The 13,678-nt window shown below is 53.1% G+C and overlaps 4 protein-coding genes across 4 annotated transcripts in view; 1 reads left to right on the top strand and 3 right to left on the bottom strand.

The window, feature by feature from the left end:
• Positions 1-1,177: 1,177 nt before the first annotated feature.
• VDBG_02292 (ATP-binding cassette sub-family B member 5) lies at positions 1,178-5,664 on the bottom strand (the record flags this gene model as incomplete). The annotated part of the gene is made up of 12 exons (XM_003008058.1): positions 1,178-1,221; positions 1,384-1,642; positions 1,974-2,215; positions 2,619-2,771; positions 2,830-2,950; positions 3,013-3,182; positions 3,240-3,993; positions 4,044-4,190; positions 4,245-4,524; positions 4,584-5,240; positions 5,296-5,483; positions 5,542-5,664. 12 exons carry the CDS (start codon positions 5,662-5,664, stop codon positions 1,178-1,180), a joined length of 3,138 nt encoding a protein of 1,045 aa, XP_003008104.1.
• A 1,842-nt stretch (positions 5,665-7,506) lies between these two features.
• On the bottom strand, positions 7,507-9,192 carry VDBG_02291 (sphingosine N-acyltransferase lag1; the record flags this gene model as incomplete). Its single annotated transcript, XM_003008057.1, has 4 exons — positions 7,507-7,968; positions 8,029-8,316; positions 8,379-8,692; positions 8,901-9,192. 4 exons carry the CDS (start codon positions 9,190-9,192, stop codon positions 7,507-7,509), a joined length of 1,356 nt encoding a protein of 451 aa, XP_003008103.1.
• A 2,134-nt stretch (positions 9,193-11,326) lies between these two features.
• VDBG_02290 (transmembrane BAX inhibitor motif-containing protein) lies at positions 11,327-12,420 on the top strand (the record flags this gene model as incomplete). The annotated part of the gene is made up of 2 exons (XM_003008056.1): positions 11,327-11,813; positions 11,887-12,420. The coding sequence occupies 2 exons, from the start codon at positions 11,448-11,450 to the stop codon at positions 12,376-12,378; spliced, it is 858 nt and encodes a 285-aa protein (XP_003008102.1).
• A 780-nt stretch (positions 12,421-13,200) lies between these two features.
• Positions 13,201-13,678, bottom strand: part of VDBG_02289 (septin) — a gene marked incomplete at both ends in the record, with an annotated part of 1,707 nt that continues 1,229 nt past the window's right edge. The window contains 2 exons of the mRNA XM_003008055.1: positions 13,201-13,456; positions 13,508-13,544. Coding sequence (XP_003008101.1) covers positions 13,201-13,456; positions 13,508-13,544 — 293 coding nt within the window. The remainder of the gene's footprint in view (positions 13,457-13,507; positions 13,545-13,678) is intronic.

Genomic DNA, 13,678 nt, shown 5'->3' with positions numbered 1-13,678 from the left:
TGTCCATCTGGGGCGCCGGAGGCTCACTCTTGTTCGCCTCTTGCATGACGGCCATCTTGTGCTGGTTCCAGATAGGATACGCCATGATAGCTACCCCTCGATACTGGCCACTAACAGGGGCCAAGTGTCTGCCAGCGCCGCGCATCTATGAATCAAGAGGTGAAGAACATTGTATCATAAAGCCAGTTCCTTCCGCAATTTTGCTTGGCTGTAAGTTCAAGCTGGCTTTCAGGGCATTGCCGTCATGGTACACGCTGTTGACATAAAACAACAGGTTTTTGCGTGTTCGTGGATCTGTTCTTCGCCGCCTTCCCGTGGATCTTCATCAGCCGGCTCGAAATGAAAAGAAGAGAGAAAGCCATCGTCGGCATTAGTCTGAGCTTTGGAATACTGTGTGTTGTTATAGTCAAACCCCTCGCGAATACTCAGCAACTGACATGAAACAGCGATGCGATATGTGGAATCGTCCCAACCATCCATCTTCCAGGTCTACGGAGCGAAAACTATTCATTTCCAGTTATTTCTTTTTTCTGTTCTCGATAGACTAACGTTTGTATACCGAACCGGGAGACACTGTCGCGCTGGTCGTGTGGTGTGCTGCCGAGATGGCAGTTACTCTCGTCTGTATTGCAGTGACAACTATCATCCCGCTGTACATGAGAATTGCGAAAACTCCTCCAATGGTCGATCAGCTCCTTCAATACAATACCACAAGAGCAGCCCGATGGTTGGTGATACCCCTATCGAACTGCACCTGGTAGGGTCGAGTAGGCAAACGGGTATTCAACACCAGTACGAGCCTGAGTTGGGGTTCGGCGATCCATTCACCGAAACGAACGCCATGTTTACGAGAGACTTGAATTAAAGTGAAGAGGCTATATTGACCGAAGGGGGCTTTGCGGGCCGTTTGAAAACCGGGATTACGGTCACAGAAGATAACAGTCTTTGTACTAGACGAAGGTCTCGTGATCGTTAGATTCACGAAAATGGATGATGATCCTTTCTGATGTGCACATGCCTAAGAGAACGCGTCTCGAAGTTCGGCCCTATCGTGCCTCGAATTCACTCTTTGAGCGTGACTCCGATGCCATCTACTTCAGGGCCGATGAATGAAAATTACATGGATGAGTATTGGGCTCACCTCGCAACCGCTTTGAGACGCTCACTACGACGTGTTCTAGAAAGAAACAGTCGACCCAGAGATCCACACAGAGTGTGCTTCTGCGCAAACAATATTATTTAGGAGTACATAGTGATGAGAAGGTATCTGCTGTGGAAGTTGAGAATTGGCAAAGAAAACAAAATATGCGTCGAAAACAGGAATTATTAATGCCTAAAGAGCTTTTTGAAGGTTCTGAGCTTCGCACATCTTAGCATACATACCGCCCCGGGCAAGAAGTTCTGAGTGTGTCCCCGCCTCAACAATTCGTCCGCTATAGAAGACGAAAATACGATCTGCGTTTGTGATTGTTGACAAACGATGAGCAACTGCAATCGTGATCTTGTTGTCGGTTGAAGCAGCTTCCATCAGAGCGGCTTGCACTATTCTTTCGGACTCGGTGTCCAAAGCACTTGTGGCTTCATCCAGGAGAATGACCCTCGGATTGCGAATAAGTGCTCGAGCAATTGCTATACGCTGTCGCTGTCCACCAGAGAGTTGTGCCCCGCCCGTGCCGCAAGAGGTGTTGAGGCCCTCTGGGAGCGAACTGACAAAATCCCAGGCGTTAGCAGCGCGAAGAGCAGTTTCGATGGTAGGGGTCATCGATGGTTATCTCCCCACTATCATCCTGATCGACACCCATGGAAACGTTGTCTCTGATGGTGCCTGGGAATAGTGCGGGTCTCTTGCTGCACGAGAGAAACAGCGCGCCGATAGAGCCTAGGATTAATATCGGCAAGATCTTGTGAGCCATCGACGGTGATCCGACCACTCGTCGGATCATAGAACCGCTCAGGAAGAGACACCATCGTACTTTTGCACACTCCGAGGCCCCCACAAAAGCAACGTATTGTCCTGGACGGATGGTCATTGATACGCCCTTGAGCACACGGTTATCAGGAGCAAGAGGATATGAGAACTGCACACCATCGAGATCGTAGGATGTGCAGCCGTTCGCAGGTACGACATTTGCGTTTTGGTCCGTCTCCCTGACAGTGGCTTCCAGGCCGCAAAGCCAGAAGAAATAGTTTGCAGAAGAGTTTGCCTTCGTGAAGCCTGCGTCGTGTAAGTAGTCATGAATAGATATTTATACACGCAGCGTTTGGACCTACTGCTTGCAAACGTGAACATAGTAGCGCAGCCTTGGCCAGAGAAATACACAGCCATGAAGGAGACTATGAACTGATAGAAGTTGATGTCCCCGGCAGCGATGAGCTTCGACCCCCACCTATTTCATATAGTGACGATGACCTTGTATTCTTCTGTATCATCGCAGTACCAAAGCTAGAGCCAGACGAAGACTCGACGGATTGTTGAGGCAAGAACACCATCATGGAACGAGCGAAAGCTGCTCAGATATGCGTGTCAGCTCGTCGATAGCGTTGTAGAACATCATTTTCGATGGCAAGTGATGAAACCGTGCGGATAGCTGTCACACTCTCGGATGCGATGGATGCACTTTTCGAAAACTTGGCATCAATATCGGCGTCCATCTTCGTTTCGACCCTGATGCGAATGTAACCACCAAGAATCATGGGAGGAATGCCAGCAAAAACGCCCACAAGACCGAGTTTCCATGACACGACGATGGAAAGAACTGAGCAAATAAGAACTGTGATAACAGAAAGCATAATCATAGTAACGTTGAAGCCATGAGCTCGAAGAGAGACTGCGCGTCGGAATCGAGTCGGCTCGTAAGGCGCCTATCGTATTCTCGGGGCGGTCAAAGAAGCGCAAGTCTTGTTGTAGGTAGGCAGCAAACATTCGCTTGCGCACATCGTGGCCATAAGCCTATAACACAATTAGTCTTAGATGAAGATGGAGCATGTCAAGGGGTAAGAGGGCACAGGTACCTGAGCAATGTGATTGCTGACCCACCCCATGGCCATGTAGACAAACAGAAGGCAGATGGCCATTATGAAGAACATGAGTGCAAAGAAATTGCCGCGGCTTTGGTCCAGCTCGGGGTAAAACACGTCCATGACCTTGCCCAACAAAAGGGCCTGGCCAGGGTACACACCAGCTGGCACAGTTAGTTCAAATTAAATAGTTGTAAGATACAGGTCACGGCATGACTTACCTCCTAAAATGCTTGTGAACAGGGCAAGAACATACCACCACCGTAGATCAGGTGTGCTCTTGACAAGCTTCGCAGCTGTAGACAAGATGCCAGAAGTTTTGGCGAGCTCATAATCTTCTCGCTTGCTGAGCGAGATCAAGTTTTGATGCGCAAGCGTATCGTGCCCACCCAGTGAATGAGTCTTTTCAAGGGTCGAGTCATTGCGATCTTCTTCTTGGTCCGATTCAGATTCATTTGCCTTCTCGTTGAGTGACAGATCCTGAGCCTTGACGAGAACTGCGTATGCACCGCCTAGGGTAACGAGGTCTTGGTGCTGGCCTTGTTCGACAATCTTTCCTTGCTTCATGACTACAATGTTATCCGCAGCTTGAATGGTCTTGAGCTTGTGCGCGATGACGATTGTGGTCCGGTCTTTCGACGCCTCATCCAGTGCTTTCTGAACAATTTCCTCGGCGTGCGGGTCCAGGGCGCTGGTCGCTTCGTCCAGCAGAAGGATTTTGGGTTGCGAGATGATACTTCGTGCAATAGCAATACGCTGTTTTTGGCCGCCGGAGAGCAGACCTCCCCTCTCACCGATGCGCGTTTCATATCCTTGCGGGAGGTTCTCGATGAAGTCGTGCGCGAATGCCGTCTTAGCCGCATCCTTTATCCGTACCAGTCGCTCGTCTCGAGTCTCGTGTTCCCACGCAGTGCCAACGAGACCGTTGGAAATATTGTCAAACACGGTACCATTGAAGAGCACAGGTTCCTTTATCTGGTATCAACAACGAAACGCTGTGATGGGACTTGGTTGGATTGACGTACCTGTTGAACCAGTCTCATATTTGTACGAAGCCACTGCAGGTTGAGTGCTGAAAGAGGCCTATCGTTGAGGGTAATCTCGCCGCTGCTAGGGTTATACCACCTTTCTAGCAGTCCGATGATCGTACTTTTTCCTGAACCACTAGCTCCCTGGGGTAGTTGTCAGCCGGTTGCAGTCCTGTGTTCTTCCAAGAGGCTACTCACCACGAGAGCCGTAACCTTTCCGGCGGGAATGTAGAGGCTGAAATCATCCAGCACAGTGATATCCGGTCGAGTTGGGTAGCTGAAAGACAGTCCGCGGATGTTGATCGATCCGTCAACCTCAGCAATGGTATGTCCCGCAGGATCAAATGGATCAATATTCGATTTGCGATCAATAAGAGAGAACAATTCGGAGGCGGCTGTCGCCGCTCTGGTAAAAGTCACCATGTTGGGAGCAACAGAATTCAACATGGCTGCGGCAATCACGACAGAGAAAAGCACACTGAACAGAGTAAGCATATGCGTGAGGCATGGCCTGCAGTACTGGGTGGAAGAACTTACGTAAAAACCGTACCGATATCGTCAACCTCTCCGCGAGCAATCATCGTGATGCCCTGCCAAAAGGCAAGACCCATGCCGGCAAACATGACAAAGTACTCTCCGGCAAATAGAAGGCCGTACAGAACATTCTTCTTTTGGCCCAAGGTACGGGCCTCGTCCAGGTACTTGGTGTACTGATCAACGATCCTTGAACTTAGACTGAAGGCTTTGATGGCCCGGATATTTCCCAGTGATGATTCGGCGAAGGCACCGGCTTGAGCGTAGACCTTGAGAATGCTTGTCTCGATGCCTGCGTCGATACCACCAGCAGTCCCGACCATGAGGATCAAAGCCGGCACAATGCAGATCAATATGAGTGTGAGCTTCCACTGGCTCACGAACGCAATGATGAATGCCGCGACAAAGGTTGCAGTAGCCTGGATCATCTGCCCCAGCTTTTCCGAGGTGCCAGATTGAATCAATCGGCCATTTGAGGTAGCCTGCATGGATATTGATCCTACGCTGCCGAAGTCGAAGAAACTGATTTCCTGACGAAGCGCGGAACGCATGTAGTCGCGTCGCAGATTGCGGCCCAGTCGTAGAGCGGTATATGTCATGGCTGTCGAGTAGATGTAGATGCAACCGAAGCGAGCGATTCCTATGTATACAAAGTAAAGTCTGTTGCTTGTCAATAATGGAATCACAGAGTGCTGTTATTCGCAGCACTACATACGATTGCTTAGAAACCAGCGACATAAAGTCATCAGGGACGTCGTTGCCCGAGCTGAACCCGCTTAACAGGCTGATGAAGTTTCCGAGGACGAGATTGACCATGGCGAGGGCGACCCCAGAGCCGCATGCCGCGATGGCGGCAATTGCTTGAAGAAGATAAATGGTTGGTGTGCCGTAAGAAAACACTCTCTATTCGACAGGGTCAGTGTATCCTAGTTTGCAGGCTTGAGAAGGCGGTTAGACTCACTAAGAAAGCCGACATCGCGGACGTGTGCTGTGGAATGCCTCCGCCATTGCGAGAATCTGTCGTGCCGGCACGGGTGGTTCCGCCATCGCTGGCAGCAGGGTTGCCGATCGATTCTTCACTCATCGTGTGATACAATCCGAATAATAGGATCAGAAGCCAACCCTGGAGTGTGATGGTAGAGGCAGAATGTTTAGACAGAGGAAGAGAATTGCGAGAACGCTGTCTTAAGGATCCGAAGGAAACAAATTTGACCAGCAGACTGACGCTGGATGATGGTTCTTATTGACCCTGGGATTCATAGCCTCATTAGCGCCACCCCTCGCGTCCGCTCTGGGATCCGTACGGCAATGTATCATGCAACGAAATAGCTAAATGGCAGGCTATTATCCTTGCTCTTTCCGCTGCTCGCCGGTTGCAAATACCAAACGCTGCGGACGGCCGGGGCTCCGAAGGCCGCGATGATCCGCATGCGCCGCGAGGTCTCAGCAACCAGAGCGGTGCATGCAGTCCCACTATACGACTACTATGAAGACGAGTACTCTCGCTGAAATCATAGGATGACCTCATCTCATTCAAACTGGGTGCGATTGATCAATGGCTAGTGTGCACTTCACCTTTGGTGGAAGGATAACTCCTCACCGAGCACTTAGGCGAGGCGGAAATGACATAGAGATGCATTTATATCACTGGTTTATAAAATAATACCACGTGTGTTTGCCGCGTATCTTCTTGTTAAGTCTAAAAAGTTGCTGTCTCGAATAGACAAACCTCGATCGATGGACCAGAGAATAGAGAGCTGTCAATCGAGACATCGCTATAATTAGCTCCCTGGGTCTCTTCACACGTGTATCTAGACGCCACTCTGACATTATGCTCAAGTTGCCCGGCATTGTCGCAATTGTGCCCCCTCCCCTTATGATGTCGCGATGTGGCACGTTATGGGAAGGGCGGGCCCCCGGGACTTGCGACGTCCGGGGACCGACGTGTGCCGTCTGCCCCACAATAACCGAAATGAAGCTTGGTCAGAGACTTCGGGCCTAGAGCCCCGGCTCGGCGGTAATGAAGAGCAAGTCAAAGACCGGCGTCCGATGATCACTGTCGTCTAAAAGGCCTGAGGAGTAACATACACGCCAATCGGCCTCTGCATCGGTCTTGGGGTGCTGGAATTGCTGTGGACCTGAGATCAGAAACCTGGCTATGAGCCCGCCCTCGGCCAAGGCCGAGCGCTACCTACTTAAGCCACTCCCTCACAACGTTCAAACTTGACTGCGCTAATATGAATTCAATTGGACGTCGGTTAAAGAAATCAGCATGGCCAGTGTAATCTATCTCTCCAGATCTATACTTATATTCCCGCAGGTCTCTGCTCTCTACGATACGCGAAGGTGTAAGTGTGTCGACACGGAACAATACCGCTTGAACTTGAGTTGCGCTTGTGACAGGCCTAGGCGGTGGAATTGTTTTTTTCCTTGCGAGAAGCACCTGGGATACGCTCTTCACTGTTGTGATTCGGACTCGGCATCGACATCATTGCATGCAGAAAAACGACATTGAACCAGAACGCCAAATGACTTGTCTTGAGGGTGATATCGTATGATGCAACAGGAGAACAAGACCCAACATGTCTCCGTGTAAAAGGCTGGTCTATACTCTGCCAGCAGAAAAAATTTGGTCATCAAGGAACGCTCTATAGCTGGATGGCGTAGTCCTGTCGACACAGGACCCGTCCGTAGCTCCTTGTCCATTCCACCCATCCCTCCTGATCGTGAGGCGCAACATTTTGACGCCGGTAAACACACTTCTCACACTCCGGAAAGCGCAGTGTCGGTTTAGTCGACCTGCTTCTCGCAACCAATCCGGCCAAGCAGCTCCTTCCTGTCGCTGTGGCTCGGCAGGCTGACGCCCGATGCGCTGGCCTGCCTCTTGACGCCAGACCTGCGTTCCCAGCTCTTGAGGTGGAGCTCTTCAACACCAACCTCCTCCTCGAGCGGGAGCTTCCTCGTATACAAAGTCATCCTCCTCCTCGGCCTCGTCGTCACTGCGGTTATCCTCGGCGCTACCACCACGAATCACCTTGATAGCAACGCGGGCAATGAGGACGAACCAGGCAAAGATGAGGCATTGCAGCAGCAGAAGGGGTACAAGGAAGTACCACGTGACCTTCTTGCCGAAGCAGACCATGCCCTCCGAGTCCCAGAACGGCTCGAGGAGATAGCTCGAGGTCTCGGGCACCGGAAAGGGACCTTGGAGATTGCTATCGGAGCCCTTGTAGCAGACCTCGCCGATGATATTGGGAATATCAGTGTAAATGGACCAGCAGACCATTGGGTACAGGATGTGGCGGGCGACAATCCAGTAGGTCAGGAAGACGCCAAACATTACATCGCAAACGGTCGTGAAGCCCATGTACTTCAGGCACTTGGCGAGCTGTGGTTCGGTTAGTCATCTGGATACCCAGCTGGCAGGCGAGTCGCAATGTCCACATACCGGCAGGAAAATATCACCGACGTCCATAATGACGAGAATGACGTTGCCGACGCGCGTCTGGTGGTAAGCGTAGCACGAGAACAGCAGGCCAAGAGTGATGATGTGGTGGGTAAGCATCTGCCAGTGGTCGTTGCGGCGCTCCTCAATGTTGATAACAATAATCTGCTGGATCCAGAAAGCTGACTGGGCCAATGTGTAGAACTTGTTGAGCGCATTCAGCTCGCGAACTGGCCAGTTGGTCCACATCTCTTGGAGGTTGAGGAAGTATGATGAAGTGCAGTAGATATACTGGAAATCGTCAATACATGCATAAAGTCGCTTGCGCAGCAAACGCCTGCAGGTCAACATACCAGGCCCATTGACCAAAAGATAACATAGTACACCAGCATCCAGGACTGCTCGCTGAAGCGGGTCAGGTCCTTGGTCTTGCGCACTCCCCATGTCTTGGCAAAAGGAGCCAAAACGTATTCCATCGTGGCGGCGCGCAGACCAGTGAAGAGAATAACGCAGAAGGCGATGAAGTACATGTCGTCGCAACCATTCTTGTAACTGCCCGTGGCGGGGTTGCGGTATGACAGGGTGAAGAACTTGGCAGTGTGTGGTTGCGCCTTGGGGATGAAGTAGTGGGCAAGGAAAAGGAGGGCGAGTAGGTTGAAGGAGAGGCCTAGCATTGCACGAAGACGTTAGCATGGTGATCACTGTCAATGGGCATAGTGGGGTTTCAGTTGCCATGTTTGACAAGGGCTGCCGTGGCACCTGGTGGCTTGGGGCACTGAGACCTCCACCACGAGGCAGCTTAGGCAGAAGGGAGAATGATGGGAACGCAATGGGAACGCAATGGGCAAGATCCTGGGATTGGGCGTGAGACGTACCAATCTGATTCTCAACGAACCAGCGAGCCAAGAGAACCAGAGCGCTGTCGTCCTGCTTTCTGTTGCGAGGCACGAATCGTACGTTCTTGTTGCCGGCTGACTGCATGTATAATGGGCCGTTCATATTCTGCGGCTTCTTCTGGCTTGGGTTTCGCTCAACGGTTGGAGTAGCGGTGCGAGAGACGGCCCGATCTTGGGGCGAGTCCTGGAACTGCACCTCTGGGGAATTTTGAGCCTCGACCTCAGGCTGAAGCTGGGCCGGCTGGAGGACGGAGCCGTCGACGTCGGCCATGGTGTGGGAGATTGGAGATCTGCGCGTCGAGATCTTGCTGTGTCGGAGAGGAGGACTGTTCGAAGTGGCCAGGTCGGTCCCAAGGTTGGGAGCGATTCGATCAAGACTGCGGGAAAGGCGATAGCTCGAATATAGTAACAAGACGCAACAGACAAAGTCTCAACTTCCACATATACTACTGCGCTATGCTGGCGACCAAAGGCACAATGGAGGGTAGGAGGACCAGGAGGGGCGATCGGAGTGATGCGAGTCGAGTTCCCAGCGACCAATGGGTGGTTGGTAGTTGGAATGCGCGAGAGGTAGGTTCGCAAAGACCTGGTCTGGGAAAAAAACGAGCGTTTTGCGGGGGAAGTTGTCGAGACAGCTGGCAAGCCGATAGGGGGGAGGGGGGGGGAGAGGACGAGCTGTCGTCGTTGAGGAGGAGCAGGGGGACGGGGGGGGGAGAGAAAGAGTAGGTTGGAGGAGGTGAAACTAGGTTGAGGATCAAGATCAGGATGCAGAGGTCGATGCGGTGTCGTGGTTTGCTGTGCTACCCTGTTGACTTGCCAGGTGCTCTGCTGGCTCGCTTGGCTAGATGGGGGGCCGAGGAACCTGAAGCCTTGCTCGTCAGTGTAAGGTAACGTAGCCTACCAAAGGTAAAAGGTAGGGTATGGAAGTACATTAGGCCAGCTCGACAAGGTGGACTTTTTTTTTTGGCTTTCTCCTGGGCCCCCCTTCCCTCCCCTGCGGCGGTGGTGCTTGCTGGCCGTAGATGTCGACTCCATGCGTATGATCCGACCCATCACAATTTTTGCTCGAATTGAGACATGCTGGTTGGTTCGTTTGGCGGGCATGCTGGGGCAGATGAGCTGGGCCCTGCTCAGGGCCCACAACTTTGGGAGATCAGGGGCGTCGACTTGGGAGGAGCCGGCCTCGAAACTGAAGGCGGTGAGCCTCCTTTGCAGCACGGGAGTTGACGGGGTTGAGAGCCTGTGACAGGGTGTGGTCCATGGATAGGGGTCCTTCGGGGTCCCAATCTTAGCGGCTAGCCAGGGGCGAGAGGGGCTCCCAGGAAGTGGGTGGTGTGCTGGGCGTTTGCGGTTTACCACGCAGGGTGGCCAAGCTTGGTCTAGCGTCCTTGCTGCTTTTCAGAGGCCTTCACCTCGCCAGTCAACCAGCGCCCATTACTTACAATAATTTCTTACCATAAGGTCGACGCAGCTAGCCAATGTAATTGAAGATGTGATGGCCGGCTGTGAACACCTCTATATTAGATGACATGTTCGAAGCCCAAATTAACTATGTATGGGATTTACGGGTGGCCGGCTGGTGCTGCAAGCCACACCTACCTCGGCAAGTGCAGGATCAGACTTAAAGCAGCGCTCAGCATTGCGGAATCTATCCCTTCTGGCGGGGGGGGCTTTGTTCAAACCCGTCTCGAGGGGTCTAATAGCGCCCCTTTTCTTGCGTGCTCTCCTCGAGACGAACCTTTCAACATCTGCCCCTCACTGCGCCCCTCCGCCCCTGTCCAGACCAAGTAACGCGAGTGCAGCTCAGAGGCCAGGCCAGGCCACATACACCCCTCCTGGCTGGCCGCCTGATGCTTCAACGCATGGGTCTGCTGGTGCCCACGGAGAAGCGCAAGCCAAGTCCGAGAGAGGTGAAATGCAGTGCAATGCGTGGGGGAAACTGCCGTCCCCCTCCACTGTTGAATCAGGTCGGCTGCAGGCTGAGAAGTCGAGGGAGAAACCGATGTGTTGCCCGGATCTGGACCTGGCCAGTATGGTGTCGTCTGTTACATCCGAATGATGCTCATAAATGTCTTGACTCCCGAACGAAGTTTGAGAGCAGCAGATGGTCTACAAGTACATCTAGTGATTTGAGCTACTGCGCACTCGTCTATCCATGCCTTTGAGTACCACACAGTGTGAGTTCGTGTTAATGACTGTTGGTTCAGAACCGTTGAGTGGCTGTCTTGCCATGGAGCCGAGCAGACTCTTCCAGCCACATCTCTTTGCCGCTGAGGCAATCGAGAAAGTCAGCACAGCCACACTACCCCACATGTGACCATATGGACGTGCGCTTGACGACATTCATCCGTCTGACGCCCCCGAAGCTTCCTTTTTGCCTACGAACCTATTCGCGCTCTGTGAACACGCAATCAACAGCTGATAACCACCCTACCTCCGCCATCAACTTCACATAATTCCATCTCGTCTCATAGAAAAAAACACAGCGGCAAGACACAACTGCGGGTGACACCGACAGCTTCTACCATGGCTGCCAACACCAAGTACCAACAGGCGCCAACTCACGACCCCGATGCCGACGAGCACGGTCTCTACTCCCAAGCGCCCCCCGCCTACCAGGCTGAGAGCAGCGCCGCTCAGGATGAGGCTCGTCTCTTCGGCGGCGGCGCGCCGCGCGCCAGTCAGGATGAGGACGGCGACCTGCCCGACGACTTCAAGTTTGGGGGCTCCGTCGCCGAGGCCACCATCGACATCCGCATGCAGTTTATCCGCAAGGTCTACGCCATCCTGACTGTCCAGCTCATCGTCACCGGCGCCGTCTCGGCCCTGAGCTTCTTCAGCGAGGGCTATAAGTCCTGGATTCAGTCCCACCCCGGCGTCGTCTGGATTTCCGTACGTAGTCCCCTCCCAGACCGTGGTTGTTTCCCACATGCAAGACTAACATGCGCTTCCCACTCGTCTGCAGCTCTTCGGCTCCATCGCCTTCATGCTCCTCACCTTCTGGAAGCGCAAGTCGTATCCAACGAACCTCCTCTTCCTCTCGGGCTTCACCCTCCTCGAAGCCTACACCGTCTCCGTCATCGTCTCGTTCTACAAGGCCCCCATCGTCCTCAACGCCGTCGTTCTGACGGCCGGCATCTTCGTCTTCCTCACCCTCTTCGCTTGCCAGACCAAGTACGACTTTACCTCGTGGGCCCCCTACCTCTTCGGCTCCCTCTGGGCCCTCCTCCTCTTCGGCCTCATGGCCGCCTTCCTGCCCTACAACTCGACCGCCGAGCTCGTCTACGGCGGCGCCGCCGCTCTCATCTTCAGCGCGTATATCCTCGTCGACACCCAGCTCATCATGCGCAAGCACCACGTCGAGGAGGAGATTGCCGCCGCCATCAGCCTGTATTTGGACATTCTCAACCTCTTCCTCGCCATCCTGCGCATTCTCAACAGTCAGCAGAACAACTAAGGGTTTAGGGAGCGTGACGGGACGATGGGGGCGGAGGCAGAATCCCAGTTGTGGGCGCACTACGATGGAACTGGCCCACCCCCCCCCCGCTCGGTTGTGAAGCAATTTTGTGGTTATTTCTTTAGTCAAGTACTTTTAGGCGTGCGTTGGGATTGGTGGCGTTAGCTTTCTTTAAACAGGACTCTCTAGCAATTGAAACAGTTTGAATCGGTACTCACGCACCAAAGAGAATCAAGTGTTCACGCATTCGCCACGGTCCGGGAAAATCACGGCACATATGCAGCCGGCGCTGCCCGCGTGCTAAATATTTCCCCCAAAACCTTTACATTGATGAATATTTGCATTAAAGTCCATTTTAAGAAAGCAGCGGGTAGACAGTATGGAGAGACAGCTGCGCTTTGTCTTGTATTTGGAGTGCAACGCTTGGTTGGAGCACTAGACATACAACCAAGCGCGTCGTTCGACCCAGCATCCAACCCCGAGCGTTGCCTGTCTAATATCCGCCGTTGTCTTGCCAGACATCGGCAGGTCTCTAGCCCACAGTATGAACGGGATGCCTGCCCCAGCGCACGAGCCGGGTGCGGCCGCAGGCCTGCAACAATATCTCACTTTCCAGTCGTCGCAGTTGTCGGCCGTTTGGGGGAGGGTTGAAACCTTTGTTAGTGAAAGAAAACGCGTAGCAGCTGGGGAATAATGTTCGTTCTCTCTTTCTCTCTCGACGCAACAGCAACACGACAAACCAACGCCAAAGTAGAAAACAGCCAAAGCCACGACTTGACCGGGAAATTTTCAGGTGGCCACCAGAGGTTTTGACTCTGATTCCTAGTTGTGGTCTCCGTTGGCACCGGGGTTCGTCTCCTGCGTCGGGACCGAAGCCGCGGCACTGGCTTCGCGCTGCATGCGGGCCTCGATCTCGCGCAGCTGAGACTCGCGTGCAAGGAGCTCCTGTCGCTTCTCGGCGATTTCGCGCTGGACCTTGCTTTCGATTTCGCGGAGCTTCTCCTCCTCCCGACGGAGTTGCTCTTCCTTGAGACGGACAGACTGAGATGCCAGGTCTTCGGGGTTCATCGAGGAATCACTGTGACAGGGTCAGTAAGCACCCAAATGCAACGCAACGAGCAACACATACACGCCGGCACCACCCTCAACAGACTTGCTGAGCTTCTCTGTACGGTAGTTTTCGTAGAGGAAATCGTGGTGATTTCCTTCAGATCGCCAAATGGCTGTGCAGTAGGGCTGACCGGATGCGAGAAAGTCAGAATGGCGAGGGTGTCACCTCTACCACACCCCAGGGTACTGG

Source organism: Verticillium alfalfae, genomic scaffold, assembly GCF_000150825.1.
Source record: "Verticillium alfalfae VaMs.102 supercont1.2 genomic scaffold, whole genome shotgun sequence".
NCBI classification, from domain to species: domain Eukaryota; kingdom Fungi; phylum Ascomycota; class Sordariomycetes; order Glomerellales; family Plectosphaerellaceae; genus Verticillium; species Verticillium alfalfae.
The sequence above is the reverse complement of the archived record's forward strand: the minus strand, read 5'-3'. Positions and strand labels throughout refer to the sequence as shown.